The 17,382-nt window shown below is 36.3% G+C and overlaps 1 protein-coding gene across 1 annotated transcript; it reads right to left on the bottom strand.

Annotated features, from left to right (window-relative positions):
* Positions 1-160: 160 nt before the first annotated feature.
* On the bottom strand, positions 161-2,956 carry LOC143450630 (cytochrome P450 1B1-like). Its single transcript, XM_076951255.1, has 5 exons — positions 1,838-2,956; positions 1,349-1,435; positions 1,139-1,215; positions 910-1,061; positions 161-801 (listed from the first exon to the last, which is right to left on the bottom strand). The coding sequence occupies exons 1-5, from the start codon at positions 2,453-2,455 to the stop codon at positions 191-193; spliced, it is 1,545 nt and encodes a 514-aa protein (XP_076807370.1). The 5' UTR covers positions 2,456-2,956; the 3' UTR covers positions 161-190.
* Positions 2,957-17,382: the final 14,426 nt, after the last annotated feature.

The raw sequence follows: 17,382 nt of genomic DNA on the forward strand, positions 1-17,382 counted from the left end.
CCTAAAAGGAATCTCTTAGGTAGATCCGAGAATTACATTAAGAAGATTAGGTTTAAGTCGAGCACAGTTTATAGCAATATCTAACAACTAAAAGCAAATATTTAATCGATGAAACAGCTTTGAATGTACAATTTCTGACGGCAGCACCGTCTGTGGTCTCATAGTTTAAAAAGCAACTTTGTGCCACTCCTCAATGTTTCTGAACTTCTAAAGTATTTAGACGAAGCTTCAGTCTGAGGCAACTTGGACGTAACGCTAGTCCAGGAATTGCATCAAGCGATGGCGGATGTGATGGATCTGGCATCAACTCGCATGTCTGAGCTAGAATGGCTGTTGCCAGGAAGAGCCAACCTTTAGCAAGGTCAAGTCCAGGACATTTTCTCAAACCCATCGAGAATATCAAATATTTATCAACTGCCTCGCCATTCATTGTCAGTTCTCCAGATTCATCCTTGCAGAGAAATCTCATCGGATCAAATTTTTCCGGATCTGGCCAAACATTCGGATCTCGATTGACGGAATACTGGTTGACAAAGACCATGGTGCCTTGAGGAATGTGGTAACCACAAAGCGTGGTTTGTTTGAGTGTTGCGTGAGGAATGGAAATAGGCAAAATTGAAGATTGACGAAAGGTTTCATGGATGAAGGCATCGATGTAAGGCAACTTCGGACGATCGAAGAGAGTGGGAAGACGATCTCCTACCGCTTCATTGATGTCGTTTTTCATCCTCTTCATCACGTTCGGGTAAAGAAGCAAATAATTAATTATCCAATTAAAAGCAGTTGGCGTGGTGTCTAGGCCTTTAAAATACAACATATAGTTAACAATATACAACCTAGTTGTGCTGGGATTCACACCGAGCATGATTCCAAGATCTTAATTCATTGTTTGCGACTTTATTCTTATACCTGCTGCGAATAATTCTGAGCAAATGCTGGCAATCTGTTCCATATATTTTGTTGTAATTTTTCCATTTCCATTTGACTTAATCATGGAGGTCACAACGTTTTTTGGCTCTATTAGATCCTTATCCGTTGAGCTGGATGCTATTTCTTCCACTCTAAGACATTAATTGAGAGTTTAACTTTTTGGGAAATCTCACGGTTCCTATTTTCATGAAACAGAACTTCACTTAACAGTTTAAGAGCCCATTTGTGACGGTATTTCATTGCTTTCTTGTAAGTTTCCAGAATTTGGCGATATTTTGGAAATACCTAAACAATATCGAACAAGTTAACGTTTTGGAAATCAAATTCAAATTTAAGTTGCCCATAAAACTTCATTATGAGCAAATAATCACTGATGCGATGTCACAGAGGAAAATGACCATATCCCACACTATTTTATCCTGATCCAAGGCATGGTGTCAATCATCGCTCCCGCCGAAACCACTGCGCTAAAAACTTCGCTTGCTTGAAGCAATTCACAGAAATCCTACAGTTAAAAAAGGATTAACATGTCTACGTCATATAGTAAGCAGTTTCAAAGCAGTTACTATAGGTCTACTGAGATGACCGTGCCAGGTAAAACTGAGATAACTGAGATAACTGAGATAACTGAGATAACTGAGATAACTGAGATAACTGAGATAACTGAGATAACTGAGATAACTGAGATAACTGAGATAACTGAGATAACTGAGATAACTGAGATAACTGAGATAACTGAGATAACTACTGAGATGACCATGCGCTGCTAGGTAAAAGACATGGCTTATGCATAATTAGTAGAAACTTTACAGCTAAACTAAAAGAGGTAACAGGGATCGAATTTACCGAGCAACGTTTAAAACAGCACTGTGTCGCTCTCTCACCAACAACAGAAGTTTTGTTTTACCTTGTCGTCATAATCGTATCTCTTGTCAAAGCAAATTGTGCACAATGTGTTGGATACCGCCTTGCGTATTATGTCTTCCGGATTGACGAAATTCGTCTCAGATGTAATCTCAAGTTTCTTCAGCATGTATATGACGTCATCAGTGATGAAATCATTCATCTTTTTGCGAACGGTCGTAGATGTTGAGAGATTGTGAAGATGACGTAACATTTCCAACTTGGTTTTGCTCCATACCTCTCCTTGTGTGCTGACGTCATTAAAAACATTGCTTATTCCATTTTGTAGATACTTGTAAGTCTCAAAACGCATCCGGCCACCAAACACTTGTCGCTGCTTGACCAAAGCTTGTTTGATAGTTTTAAGATCGCTCAATACAATTGCCTTCACGCTTCCCAGCTTGATTCTGTAGATTGGACCGTATTTCTCGGCCAACTCATGAAAAGTTTTGTATGGTTCTGATCCCAAGAGTGGAGCATTTCCTACAACTGGCCAAGGAAATAAGCCTGGTGGAAGCTGCTTGCCACTTGGCTTAGGACAGAACAAGTTGTTGTACGTCAAAAAAGCAACATAAAATAGAGCAAACAAAACCAAAACTTCTAACAAGCTTGGTAATTCCATTTCAAGTTGGTTTTAAACTTAACGATTTTGTTTTCAATCTATTCCAATTAAAACAAGTGAAGATCAATCACTGCAACAACTTACTTCAGATCAACAACTGTTACATCAGAAGATCAACTTGCTTCTGCACTCACAGCACAACAATAAAGACAACTGTTGATTAAAAATATGTTTCCTTACGTTACCTTACAAAGTTACAGGCTTGGTTTTCCACTTGGAAACCAACTGTCGAAACCAACAACTGCTCAAAAAAGTTAATGTTCTGTACGCCTTCTGGTAATAGACAGCTCATTAACTTTTTTTCTGGTTTGTTAACTAAACTACTAGATAATTAGAGTATCTGACGTACATTGTACAATACTAAAACATTGTATACATGAGAAGCTTAAAAGCACTGGTACTTGCTATTCCGCATTTTAGAAATGTTATAGCTGCCGTGTTCAAGAACTCGTTTTCGACGAATCATTTCTGCAGTTCCGGGCATTCGTGATTCTGTAACTTGACATGGGCGAAATTTTGTCGAGCAAAGACAACGAGTTGTCGAAAAAGTTACGAATTCTCAGAAAACTCGGCCTGAAGCTGAGAAAGCGAACAAAAAACTTTGCTTCAGCTTTTCTAAAACCAACTTTATCAACCACATGTGTGCATTAATAACAGCACAGCCAGCTTGGGTTTTGTAAACTTAGCATAAAGGTTACTTCGGATTTTAAAACGTGAGAGCTGAGTTATGATCTATACGTATCGGTCGCAAAATCCTCCGCTGCCAGGATTCTGACATTATTGAACGTGCATTCAGCTCAACAAAACATGTCCGTATATAGAACAACATAACGAGACACTGGCTTCTGTACCAGACTGCTGGAAGTCGAAATTAAACTGGATTGAATGACACAAGGGAGAACTTATACTTATATCATGAAAATCGTGCTCTTCATTGTGTGGGACAGGAAAATGTTTTGTCATGTAGTTTATTACTCTCCGCACGATGAGGAAAACCTGGTCCCTGTGATTGCTAATAACAGTTCACAGAATTTCTCAAGTTACATAATTTCAACTAATGCTTATTTTATCAGTATACATGTCTTAGACTTTCTTACGTCGTAGTAGTAAATAAATTTTAAACTAGAAACTCTACAAGGCCCGTGATGTTTTCAAACTGTTTTTACTCCTTTTAACAATACAACTAAAATGTGACACAATTCCACAACACAGAACACAAAATTAACGTTATTTGCTTGTTAGAATTAAAGTTTTCTAGGCTCAGATTTCGGCGTCGTAGGAACGACCTAATGGCCTGGCTATTTATGATGTGCAATTTTGAAACTCTTTATAACCGGATTTTTACATGTTTTCCGATTTCATAGTCGATTAGTAATCGTAAACAAGAAAATACCATGAAAAAAGGATTGAAGACAAAAATAGATAAGCCACAAAAATAGGGTTTGTGAGGAGGACTATAGGCCCCGGGCATTTGTGCTTTTAAATTACATGCAATGTTATTTAGAAAGAAGTTGTTTCATTTAATTGGATTACTTCTCAGTAATTTAGCAGTTTCTCTGACCCCAAAAGGTACAAAATTTTCGAATAAAAGTAGGCAAAAAAGCATCTCTTAGAACTGAAAAACGTGCTCAAATCGTTAGTTTTAAGACGATAAAGCTTTCTGAACGAGAAGTAGCAAAGCGGTTAGAGATTAGCAAGACAACAGTCCGTAATACTCTACACTAGTCTACAGTCTACATAATATTAGAAAGCGACAGCATTTAAATTTAAGTAACAAGGATTTTAGATCTTTTACTGTTGATATCATTGTTTTAATAACTATGAAAAGTTTTCATTAAAAGTTTAGCCTTAAAAGTTTTGTAGCTACTATAGACTAAACCTATAATTTGGTCAAATAATTTTGAGAACTTCTTTAATCAAACGCAACAGATTGTAACCTTTGTAGTCGTTTTATAGCAAATAAGTTATAAAGCACCAAGAGATGTGAGTAAACAACTGAAGGCTAATTGCAAAATATTTCTGTTGTTTTCGTGATACTGTTGTTATGACTTGTACAACGTTTGATATGTAGGCAGGAAATATGTTTTTTAGTCGTTAAAGATCACATCACACTCAAGCGTGGCGGTAATTACGCAATCTAAAAAATCATCATGTAACACATGTTGCGCAATTAGTGACGTATTGAAGCACATGTGGCGACAATTAACTAGATTTATACAATATAGATTATTACATGATTAGATTTATTATTACATTCATTTTGTTTCTAAAAAATCTTGGCTATTTTTATGCATTGCCTTACCCAAGAACAGTGGCGTGCAACCTGCAATTCACGGAGCGAAAATATGTGGCTCCCGGCAGGCTTTTGTTTTTTGGCCCGAGCCACAAAACATTTTGTTGACGCCACAAAGGCTTTTTGTCCCGCTGCTAGCTTTTTATCTGCGTAACTACCAGTTATAAGAAAGCATTAGTTCTGTTTGATGTGTTGTCGTTCACCTTCAAATTGCTTCAGTAAATCGTTGCAATTCCCATTTTCTACGCTAAGTGGAGTCACTTGTTTCTTTTTATTTTCCGCCTGTCTCGTAATTTACTCACTGTATGACGTATTCTGCGCTGGTTTGGTTTTGTTTTCTCCGTTATTAAGCAACAATCATAACTTTGCGCCTTCGTTCTTGGTCATTTTACGCTTGTTTAAACTTTAAGAGAGTTAAATTCAACCAGTGACGGCAACTTCGGCAAATTTCACAGCAAAAAGAGGAAGGTGGAGGAAGAGACTTTTCCAAGAAGGATGGACTTTAGAAAACTCTTTTTGCTCTTGGATCAAGAGCATTACTATACGGTATCCCGCTGGTTATCAAACACTGGTTTGCGTCATGGTAAGCTCATCGCGCCAACATTGTCAGTTTTATTCGCTCACCAATTAATTATCCAATACAGCCTTTATCTTAGTGCTACTTAAATAGTTTACATCTTGTGATGCTGTGACAATTCTCATTTATAATTTTTGGTTAATTTTGTTTTAATACCACTGGCCCGAAACTAACCTAAGCTCTCTGACTCAGACAATGACGGAATTGTAGACAAATCTTTATTTTAGAGCCACTAACTTTTGTGCAGTGGGATTATTTTGGTGTAGATTTACTTTCACTTTGATACGGTTTATCTGTACTATACATTTCACCCCCACCTGATCTGCTATATCAAAGTAGTCATTAAAGCAGTTCAACAAAAAGTTTTGGTGGATTATTTACAAAAAACGATCACATCCAAGTCCAACACAGTAATAAATCACAACAAAACATCGTATTTTTATGACAGAGTCACTACAAAGTTGCGGACTTTATAAAATTAACAATGCACATATTTTGGTTTAACAACTCAAACAATTCCCATCTGTCTTTATCAAGTTTTCTAGGCTTAGTCTTTATCAAACAATTTTGTCTTTTCTTAATGCTTAACGCACAATATTAAAGACACGATTATGTGTTACCGTTTACATTTCCCCAGTTAGTGTTGGGAGCGAAAAATTGGTGCTAATTTTTTCACGGTATAATAGAACAAAATCATGATAACATTGCTCTGAAATACATAATTGTTAAGCGGGAAAAAAGTGACTAAGCCTATAAAGGACTTAAAACGAGCAGGATGTAAACTAGACTGCGATGCTTCAAAGACAAAAGCTTAACATGGTCAGCCAACCTAAATGTGGTTATGAAACCAAACTATTACTTGTTCATGGCAAGATGCAGATGCATATATAAGCAACATATTATATGTACATAACATTAAAATAATATACAAAGTTTTCAAGAAGAAAAGATACTTCATAAAATTCAATCTTACGTTTTGTAAACAATATGTTAGAAATGTTATTAAGCTGAATGATACAAGAAATCACCACAAAGTTTCACGCAACGAGAAAATAAAGTTTGCACTGAAATGCTTGTTTTAAAACAAAAGCATTTCTCTGATAAACAAGATACACGTTCATAAAGTAGAAGCAAAAAATATTTACTCATCGCAAAACATGACTGAAGTGAACACAGTTTTGGAAACTCAAGCATTAACTTAATTGACAAAATGGTGAATAACTTCACTGCTTAATGTATTAGATTAATTAGAATCTATTATATCATATTTTGTTGCACTTTGAAGTCAATATTATCTATGAAGGTTATACTAATTCATTATTTATGATAAATTACTTAACAAATTCTTTATATAAGATGATATATAAAAGTGCACCATACTTCCCATTTTGTATAAAAAAACACAAGTCATACTTTTAAAACAAAATGCTTCATTTTAACCTATATTTCATTTTACAGCAACATGTTTTGCAATATTTCATAAATAAATTTGTCATTTATGGTCATCATTTCTAAATTGCATTCTTTATTACACGGTTCAGCCATCGTGAATATTACATTAGGCTACAGTTAGGTGCAGTTGTAGTTTGCAATTTTGATGAGCAAAACTTGATATAAGCAGTAAAGTTTGTGATCATTTTATCTTTTACAACAGCTTCATCAACTTTTTTCCAGATCTCTAAACCTTGATGAAAATATTTAAGAGCATCAGTAAATTGTTTGAGGCCTGCTAGACATCGTCCAATATTGTAGCAAAACAAACAAGCGTCTTTGTCAGCATCAATGTTTCCAATTAACTCTTGCCTCATGCTTAAAGACCGCTTGGAATAAGGTAATGTTCCGCAAAACGTTGGAGTGAACACAAGCAGGAACCAATTTGATACAGTGAGCAAATGAAATCCCGATTTGGATGTTCATCAGGATAAATTTGCTTTAAAATGTTTAAGTCTTTCTCCAAATATGTAAGAGCTTCTTCTGCTCTTTCCATTTTTTGTAAGCAATTTCCGATGTTGTGATAAGTGATTGCGATCGTTTCATCTTCCTCGGGTTGATTCAACTGCTTTCTCATTTCTAAAGATGCTTGAAAGTTTTCTAAAGCTTCCTCATGCTGATGAAGATCGGATAACTGAAGAGCGCAATCATAAAGCATGCCAGCAGTCTCATAACTGGGACTTCTATCTGATAAATCAGATTTTAGTATCGCCAACACTTCCTTGTTTATTTCTTTTGCCTCATTAGAACGGTTTGCAAAACTTAGGCAACCGCTTATATCGGACAGAACCTTAAGCAAATTCCCTTTGTTTTTATCATTTGTCGATTGCTTATATACGTCTAAGGCAAAACGAAGATGTTTCAATGATTCTTCAAAGCGACTAAGAAATGCCAAACACTTGCCTATTTGATGTTGTGTTTTAGCGACAGTTTAGAAAATGGAATCCATAGAAACGTTTGAAGACGAATCTCTTTGAATTTTCAGAGCTTCTCGAAAATAGTGTAATGCATCTTCATACTTATGAAGAGCAAACAATGATGCTCCTACATAATAAAGTCCTGTGGCTACTGACTTGTTTCCATCGTCGATTTGAGGATTTGCCCTTTTTGTTATCTCTAAATAACATAGATGTTTTTCCAACGCATCATCGAACTTATTGAGCCCAGTAAAACACAAACTAATTTCATGGAGACTTTTAGCCACATCCATATCCTTGCTTTCATCCTCTGATGCCAACTTCCTTATTTGTAAACTCTTTTCAGAAAATTCTAAAGCTTGATGAAAATCACGCATCCCTCTCAAGCAAATTCCCATGATGTCATAAATTTCAGCTAAATCTTTATCTTTTTCTCTATCAATTGATGTTGATGTTTTCTCCTCCACCGCAAGTTGGTATTGTTTCAATGCTTCTGCTTTGCTGCCAAGATTATACAAACACTTTCCCATTGCAGCGTGAATCCTGTAGAAGGTAGTGTTCCATGAAGCACTCTTCAGTACTTTGTCGTCTGCTACATGCTTGTGAAGTTTTTTCCAAATATGTAAGCTTCGATCATAATAATTAAGAGCTTCTTCGAATTTCTCAAGGTTCAGCAAGCAAGTTCCAATATTTTGGCATATCACCGATACGTCTTTATCAATGCTAACATCTGTAGCTAACTCTTCCCTCATACTCAACGAACGTTTGTAATAATCTAATGCTTCGTTATGACGAACAAGTGTATCCAGACATAAACCGATATCGTTGAGAGTGCAAACCAAGCCATAGTGGGTATTTCCATCAGAATGAATATTTTGCTTGATGTTTAAGTCTAACTGGAAATACTGAAGAGCATCTTCCACCTTTCCCATGTTTTTTAAGCATTTGCCCATTTTATTGTAAATACCTGTTATTTTATCATTGTCTTCTTGCTTCAATTTTTTCCTCATATCTAAAGAAGATTGAAAATGTTGCAAAGCTTTTTCGTATTGCTGGAGACGAAGCAAGTACCTTCCGCAGTCAGAAAGCATATCAGCAGTCTTATAACCAGACGTTCTGTCTTTTGAAGTGGATTTCACCATAATCAAAATTTCTTCATAAATTTCGTTCGATTTATCGTAACAGGCTACTGAGTGTAAGCAATAAGCTTTGCTCTCAAGAACAGAAATAAGTTCTTTCTTGCATTGATCGGTTGACAATCGTTTCTTTACTTCTATTGCCAAATCAAAGTGATGCAATGCTTTCGGAAAATTACCTAAACATGTTAGACACTTCCCTATTTCACGATGTGTGTTTGCTACATTGTCATCCACCGAGTTGTTTGTTGAAACCTGAATTCGTATTTCCAAAGCATTATGCAAGTTTTTTAAAGCATCCTGATATTTTCTGATGTTAAACAAAGATGCTCCTACACTGTAATAAGCAGCGGCTACAACTTCATCTGTATTTTCGTTTTTCGAAATTGTTCTTTTTATCTCTAAAGACAACACATCGTTTTCCAAAGCTTTACTGTAATCACAGAGGCCAGTGAAGCACAAACTGACCTTGTGAAGACTATTCGCCACATCCAAATCTTTGAATTTATCCTCTGATGCGAGCCTGTGTATATGAAGACTCTTTTCACAAATATTCAAAGCTTCTTGGAATTTGTGAGCTTTTCTCAAGCAGTTCCCCATGTCGTTATAGATGACAGCAATGTTTTTATCCTTTTCTGCATTTTCTGAGAACACATTTCTATTCTCTACAGATAGACGATAGTATTTCAACGCTTCCTCGTATCTATCAAGATTTTCCAAGCAGATTGCGATATGATGATGAAAGTTGCTGAGATCATTCCAACTTTCTTTAGGTGTTAACGCTATTTCCAAACCATGCTGATAGTGACTTAGAGCTTCCTCCCATTTCTTCGACAGACAAAACGAATTTCCGAGACGGAGGTTAAGCAAAGCGATATATCTATCTTCAGGCAAATCGCTTAAATACTGCTTTCTGAAAGTAAGGGCAGACTTGTAACATTCAATCGCATCTTCATGTCTTGTGAGATTATCAAGGCAGATTCCTTTTCGATAAAACCTATTGGTAAGATAAAAATCAAAACCTTGATCTGACAAGACGTTTTCACGAATGACTAGTTCCTCTTCATGAAGTTTCTTAGCTTCTGTAGACTCCCCCATCGATATTAAACATTGAGCCATGTTGTTGATGATATCTGCGATATCTTCATCTTTGGTTTCATCTGAAGAAATTTGCTTTCGCATCTTTAGTGATGTTTTAAATTCGTTCAAAGCGTTGTCAAATTTCTGTTTATTAAATAAAGCAACACCAATCTCCTGATGGAATCTTGATAAATATCTTTTAGTTGAAGTAGTAGGTGGCAATTTCCGCAGAATACGCATACCTTCTCGAAGTGCTGTTAGGGCTCTGTCACTCTGTCGTAGCTCATTATGCTGACAACCGACATTGAAATATGTCATTACCAAATCCCTTGTTTTGTCTTTGTATTTCATTTCGAGAACAGAATTTAGTGACGATTGTGCCTCCAGTAAAGATTGCTTATGGTTTCCCAAACCAGACCAAGCAACACCAGAAGCGTTTGAACATATTGCAATGTCTCTTTCCTGTCCCTCGTATTTCGGAAGCTTTTTTCGTACAGCTAGTTCTTGTTCATTTGCAAGCAATGCTTCATTATATTTTTCCATTCTTACAAAACAAATACTCATTATTTGTAATGTATCAGCAATATCCCGCGAAGAAACCGCCTGTTCAGAAATATTCTTCAGCAACCCAGGTTTTTCTGCACCGTTTATACTGTTCAAATGCAGCTGAATTTGTGAATAGTGTTTTCCAAATAAAGATAGTTTAGTTTTATTAGAAACTTTCTGCCAATTTGCAGTTAGTTGGTCATTTTTCTTTGTAGCATTAGTGAGAATAAACTTTCCAGACTGAATAGCACTTTGATAACGTCGAAAGTAATAGTTGGCCACTGCAACCAACACTTCGGGACTTTCATAAAAATTTACTAAAGGAAACTTGTGGTATTTCGCAATGTCGTATTGCAATGAATAGGCAATTAAAAAGTAATCGATGAGACTTTTTGCTCCAACAGTCTGACTCAGTTCGCCAACCTCACTCTTTGACATTAACCCCTCATCAATCCAATTATCCTGTTCCTCTTTCCCAGCATAAATTTTCAAACGAACTTCACAAGCAACAGCCACTGCATACTTCAACTTATGAGCAAAATACTTAGACAAACCAACTGAGGCAAGCTCATGGACAATCTCGAAGCATGAAGGTGATCTTATGTCAAGTAGCTTTCCAAGGGCAGATATAAAAATAGTTGTGCTCCTGTAAACAACAACCTTGATGTTACAACTGTCTGCATCGCTCACGTAGTAAAGATTATTTCTTATTCCAAACTTTTCCAAGTCTTCTTTAATATATTCGTGAAGTTTAGAAACAATAGCAGATTTGTTTTGTTCAGCTGACAGCTTGATCTTAACTTGTTTGTCAAATTCTTTATAGAGAGCTACATTTCCAGCAACATAACAGTTACGAGAAAGAATATCCGCTAAGTGATAGCCTATGCGAGCATCTTCTTCATTGTCCAGGTAATGTACCATTGCACTAACTGGTTTGATCAGTTCTGTCGTGTGAGATTTATTTTTAGTTTTTATTACCCTACCAAGTGGGACGTTACTAGCAAAAGGATACAAGGCATCAAATGAAATACCATGCTTTGTGTTTTTATCCCAAAACCAATTCCCATTTGGTGAATTGAAATCATTTAAACTTGAAATTATTACACTAGGAATTATGGTTTCCCCAAGATTGATGATGACGACTTGAAAAATGACAGCAAACCAGCGATAATGTTCCAAGATCGATTGATAGTTTGGCCAATTCTGCACACCTTCTTGCAATACAATAAGATTTTCAAAATCAGAATATGGTGTCACCTCACCTCGAGCTAATGAACCCATTCCAACCAAAGCATAATCACAAGGTAATTCCCCCAAAACATGAACGCAGAACTCGGCTAACAATTTCATTAGGGATTTAAAGTCGTTTGTTACATTTTCTTGCAATATTTGAACAGTGATTATTTTGGCCTCTTCCAGTTGTCTAAGTTCATCAGCCTCTGCCTCATCCGGAATATTATTCAACAGTTTAAGCTCATCTTTTGTATTTGTTCTCATCTTGTCCACCATTTCTTTCACCCGCTTGGTTTCCAACAATAGATCAGCTTGATCGTCGTCTGCATTGGCTGATTTGAGAAGATACAAACAAAGTGTCTGGAGATCTTCCTCTACCTTTGCTTTGTTTGCCGGATCTCTCACAATCGCAGCATTCAGCAACGTTGCGCTTTGGATGAAACAAAGTTTATCTTTGGTCAGATTTGCTCGATTCATGTAAATGATGCCCATTTTGTGGAATATCTCAGCACACTTAGCTGGGTCTTTCTCTCGACCATTTTCGTCACAAAGATCAATTTTCAATTTGCTGGCAAGTTCTAATTCTTCTGTCTTGCTTTGATCCATGATAATATAAATAATAGCAGTTGCTATTATTATAGCTAAACATACTCTGCAACAAAATAAGAAAACTTTGGACTTATTATCATGAATTGCAATAATATCAATTATATGTGAACGGTGTCAAAATATACGCTATCCTATGTTTCACAACAACTCAAAATTGTGGAATTATTTACAGTTATTGTTTATTAACTGTAGTGCCAGTTAAGTTAGCACTGAACCAACACTTTTTAATAAATGCCATCATTTTCAGTGTGTTCGAGCTGTGTTGTGCAAAAACTCTGTGTACAGTAAGTTTGTTGCATTAGCCATACATTAATCAATTTGTAAAAGTATAGTTGTTCAATATTCAGCAGAAATGACTATAAAAGTATTTCATAAAAGCAACTGTAACCATAACCGTCAAAACGTGTCTAAAATCTTTGTTTTATAAAGCTAAACCAATACTTCAAATTAATAAGTCAAAGTTTGTAATTGTTTATGCTACATCATCGTGTTCGTATAGCCAGGCCCATATTTTCCGACCTATCTGTTTTCCACACATATTTCTATGAACGTTTAAGTAAAACGTTACACTCATCTGAAATAACTTTCGTATTTTGGATGAAGCAATTGTAACGGTGTAAGCGGGAGCTTACCATAAAAAGCACAATTTTTTCATCGACTTGTGAAAGTATTTGGACCAACTGGGTTGCATCAAAAAGAAACGAACAACAAAACAAATCGCACAGCTGTGCAAGCTACGTAACATAGAAGAACATGTAGCATAGAAGCTATGGTGACAGCTGTGGTGGCATGAAAACAATTTGTAAACTTTCGTATCAAACACTCAGTATTTGAATCAAGAAGGTCCCAAGCTTGTCACATCTTTCAAAAGAAGACGAGCGATATATGGAGATAAACAGAAAATTTCAATGACGGGATACTTGTGTAGTTTAATAGTAAAATATGAAAACAGAATTGTGACAGGGCTACTTTTAAATCGATGCAAATTAATGTTTGATATAAATACGTATTAAAATAATTTAACTTTTACGTAAAAACATATCTGCGAAACATTGTTTTTTACAAAATTTGTACATTTACATTTATAAACATTTACATTCATTTACAATTACAAATTAAATTTTATAAATTAGCGAATTATTTTTTTTCCTCTTAAACATATAATAATCCTTTAAAAGCGATGCAATCAAACAAGAAAATATTAGTCGAACACATTTTTGACAATAATCCTTACTTGAAGAGTGTAATCAAGCTACGCAAGCCTAAGCAGCTTCCATTGTACATGTTATATCCCTGCACCCAGTGTCAATCGAGATATGTGTTAAATATCCTTTCTTTCTCAATTTTTATTTTTTATGGCTCATTACCTCTTTATGATTGGACAAAAAACTTTTTGATAGCTTCGGGAACTTGGTTGAATTTCCTTTAAGAATAGCCGGTATACGCCGATCCGCAAGACCGCCTCCGTCTGACTATAACGTTATAGGGAGACCACAGGTCGTAGCTATTTGACACAAATGCCCTCGCCTTCGCAGATTTTTTGGAATTCTAACAGAAAACATTTTATTGCTGAACTACATTTAACAACATACTTATTCGGGGCCGTACCTGACATATTTGCTTCCTTAGAAATTTTGCCCTGGCTACAGTCCGAAAGACCGCTCAAGAAATGGCAGAAACATACTACAGCACTCAACCACCGTAACTCTAACATAAGTTTCTGTTTCTAAAAATCTTTTGCAGATAGCGCTAACTTTTATAGCACCAAACACTCGAAATGTAAAGCCGGAATTGCTGCTGATGCAACGCCCCTCTATTGTTATGGTTCGCACAGTTGCGAAATGCTTTGTCACGCTACCATTTAAAATCCAGTCATTCGTGAAGACTTCTTCATTCACAGCTGCGTTTGCCGATTCGCAGCATTGCCAGTAAAAAAAAAGCAGTCTCTCTTAAAAGTGCAAATGGTAGAATGCCCCTTTTCTACCCAAGCACTCCCCACTCGAGAGTCACACACCAAAACCAAACACAGATTCGACGAGACAATAAGCGCGGGGCGTTAATTACCAATTAGGTCCTCAAGGATAGCGGGATAATGTGTCACATGAAATAAGCTAAAAGCAGGTAAATGATGAGAAAAAGTGCGACAGTGCGAGAGTAGTTATCAAAACCGACAAGTGTTACGGTTTTTAAGACACGCGATGTTTTGTCGCACGATTTCTCAAAACGCAGTCACTCGTGAAAACCTGTTTCCAGTCACAACTATCTTTGCCGATTTGTGCTTCTAGAAATAGTCGGTTCTTCCACTGTATAATGGCGACAAACTTAAGAAAATCTAGATTTCTTTTGGTAAATTACAGATACACTGCGGTCCACATAATCTTCATTTCTCCATTGTAGTGAAAGTGTCTAGCCAACTTTTTGAAAAGAATAGCTTGAAAATTGAAGCTATAGTTATATTGCTGTAACCCAACCTACATAAAAAAAAACGTGAAACCCGAGGAGAATTAAAACTTTCTCAACTTGAATAAAACCTTAAGTATATAAATGACAAACTGTGGACACCATAATGCTAATTAATACTTTATTTTCAAAAACAGCGTCACCTATGGAGATCGCCATCAGAGAAGCTGCGTGGGGGCCTAGGTATATGGGTGAGATCACTTGGAACAAGTGCAAGCACTGACATTCTGCGGTCATGGAACATGTTGATTTGAAAGATTTAAGCAAAAAATTTACACTTACAGTTCATTTCATTACAACGTAAAAAGTTTCAACCAACTGCAACCATCACCAGGTCTTATTTGACGAAAAGCCGACCAGCCAAGCCTGAACAAGGTGAACTATTTCTACGAGCAAGGTGCAACGGTTCATCAGGGACATCTAGCGAGAGAATATATTTTCTCTGACCGTCGCTACATGCCTCAATAAAAAAATATAGAAACTTAACGCCAACAGATAAAATGAGCGTTCACCAATTCCCGGTAAACAGGTATCACCATTAAGCAACCACGATCACTCAAATTTCACTGTGGGCTTCCTCCTCAGTCGGAGGATAAAGATTGTGATACCGTGCGTCATACAAAGAAAGCATTTGTGACAGTTTACAAAATTTAAATTCTTTTCAAGCGTTGCCGCAAGTTCGCAATCAACCTTTTGCGGTTCTTCGTCTTCACGTTGATTAATTAATTATTATTGCAGCTTTCAATTCAGGACGTGAGCAATTTTGCCACGGTCAGTACATACTAAGTATGGGACCTGCATACTTCATTGCCACGGTCAGTGAACATTAGCTTGGCTGGGTAGTGGTTGTTTTTCAGTAGTGCTGCTGTACCATCGATGGCCTTGCGTGCTAAGGAAATTATTAGTGGCATTTTGTATCGTTTTAATTAGAATACAATATCGTTTTCGCTGTAGCGAGCCGCGAAATGAAATAAGAAACTTGGCAAGACAGAAGTAATTTTCCGTTACAATTCATCACTTAGAAGTCGACATAAATGAAAGATTTTGCGTTAGTTTTGCAATATCAAATTTTGTTGTCGACATCAAAGATAGTGGAATAAAACGTAAGAATTAAGAATGTTGGACAGAATGGTTCAAAGTTATAAAATATGTTTAGTTTTTGAAATGCCTAGAAAATAAGTTATTTACTTGGCTATTGTATGCAGTTGCAATTCATTTGCGAACATACAATACAATTTTTGCATAAATGTCACGGGATTATTTTTTAAGCTCCCGTTTTAAAACCATCACATTGTACACTGTATGTACGCACCTCTCTTATAGGTTAGTTTAGTCAAATGTGTGGGTCAACTTCTGTTTTTATTCGCATTGTGTCATTTGTATGCATGCTCGTCAGATTTTGTTATGTTTGCTCACGTGCTGTCGTATTTTACCTATTCATATGTACACGTGTTTTTAGTCGATCTCTTGTGACGTCTTACATCGCTACCCCTAGGGCTAATTGGTATTTAGCGTCCCGCGTTTATTTCCTCATTGTATGACAACGATGGAATCTGTGTTGTGTGTGGTGTTGCAGTCGGTTGGGAAGTGCTGTGCGAGTGTTAATTGAGTCTACGTTTGGACTTTTTAGACTTAGAGGAAAGATGGTTGTTTTATCTAATATATGCCTTTAAAAATTAGTAAAACAAAAAGAGCTAATTGACTAGCTGTAAAGCTGTAAGTTTCCTGACTAAGGAAAAGCCTGGTTACAGTAACTGCTAAACCACTACATATTTTTAAAAATCTATTCGCCGGTATAATTAGCGACAACTGCTCTCTGATTTAAGGTCAACTTGTTTTTGGACTTTATCCTAACTTTAACAGTGTTTAAGACTGGTTTTGGGGGGAAGTAATTGGCATCAGCAGGTTTACAACAAAATATTTCACTGAGATAGCAAGTTTGTAAGATCAGATCTCTTGTTTTTCCTCGAAGTGCTGACAAATTATTACTATTAATGGGCAAAGGACAAATATGCTATGTACATGATTTTTTGAACTTGATTTGTGTTGTTTAACTGAATTTGTATTTTATCAGACGCTTTGTGATAGATCGGTTGCGACACCTACCGGTTTGTTTAGTTGCAGTTAAACGGCCCATTTAGACTTAAAAACGATTAACCCTCTACAGTCTATAGTGTGAAATGGTGTTACTTAAATTACGTGTTAAATTACTACATGTTGCTTTTCAGAAAAAAACTTATTTTGTGGGTGTTAGTTATCTTCCGTTGAACGTCTGCGCTTGTCACAGTAAATTCTTCACTGAAAGTCAGTTTTTAGTTCCTTAACTACCCAGCAAGTTTAAACGACTTAAGCTTTCAAAAAGATAAAAGTGAGTAACCTGTTGCGGTCGCGTTATGACAATTTATTTATAGGAATTAGAGCTGGGAATTTAGCCGATTTTTTTTAAACCGTTAGCTAGCGGTTAGCCGCCATAGTCGCTAATTGTCTTTCCACATTGTTAAATGCAGGCAAAACTGTAATTAATTATAAAGAAATGTGATGAAAAGTGTTGCATTAGCAACTTACGTCATGCTAAACCACAGGTA

Source organism: Clavelina lepadiformis, chromosome 3, assembly GCF_947623445.1.
Source record: "Clavelina lepadiformis chromosome 3, kaClaLepa1.1, whole genome shotgun sequence".
In the NCBI taxonomy this organism is placed as follows: domain Eukaryota; kingdom Metazoa; phylum Chordata; class Ascidiacea; order Aplousobranchia; family Clavelinidae; genus Clavelina; species Clavelina lepadiformis.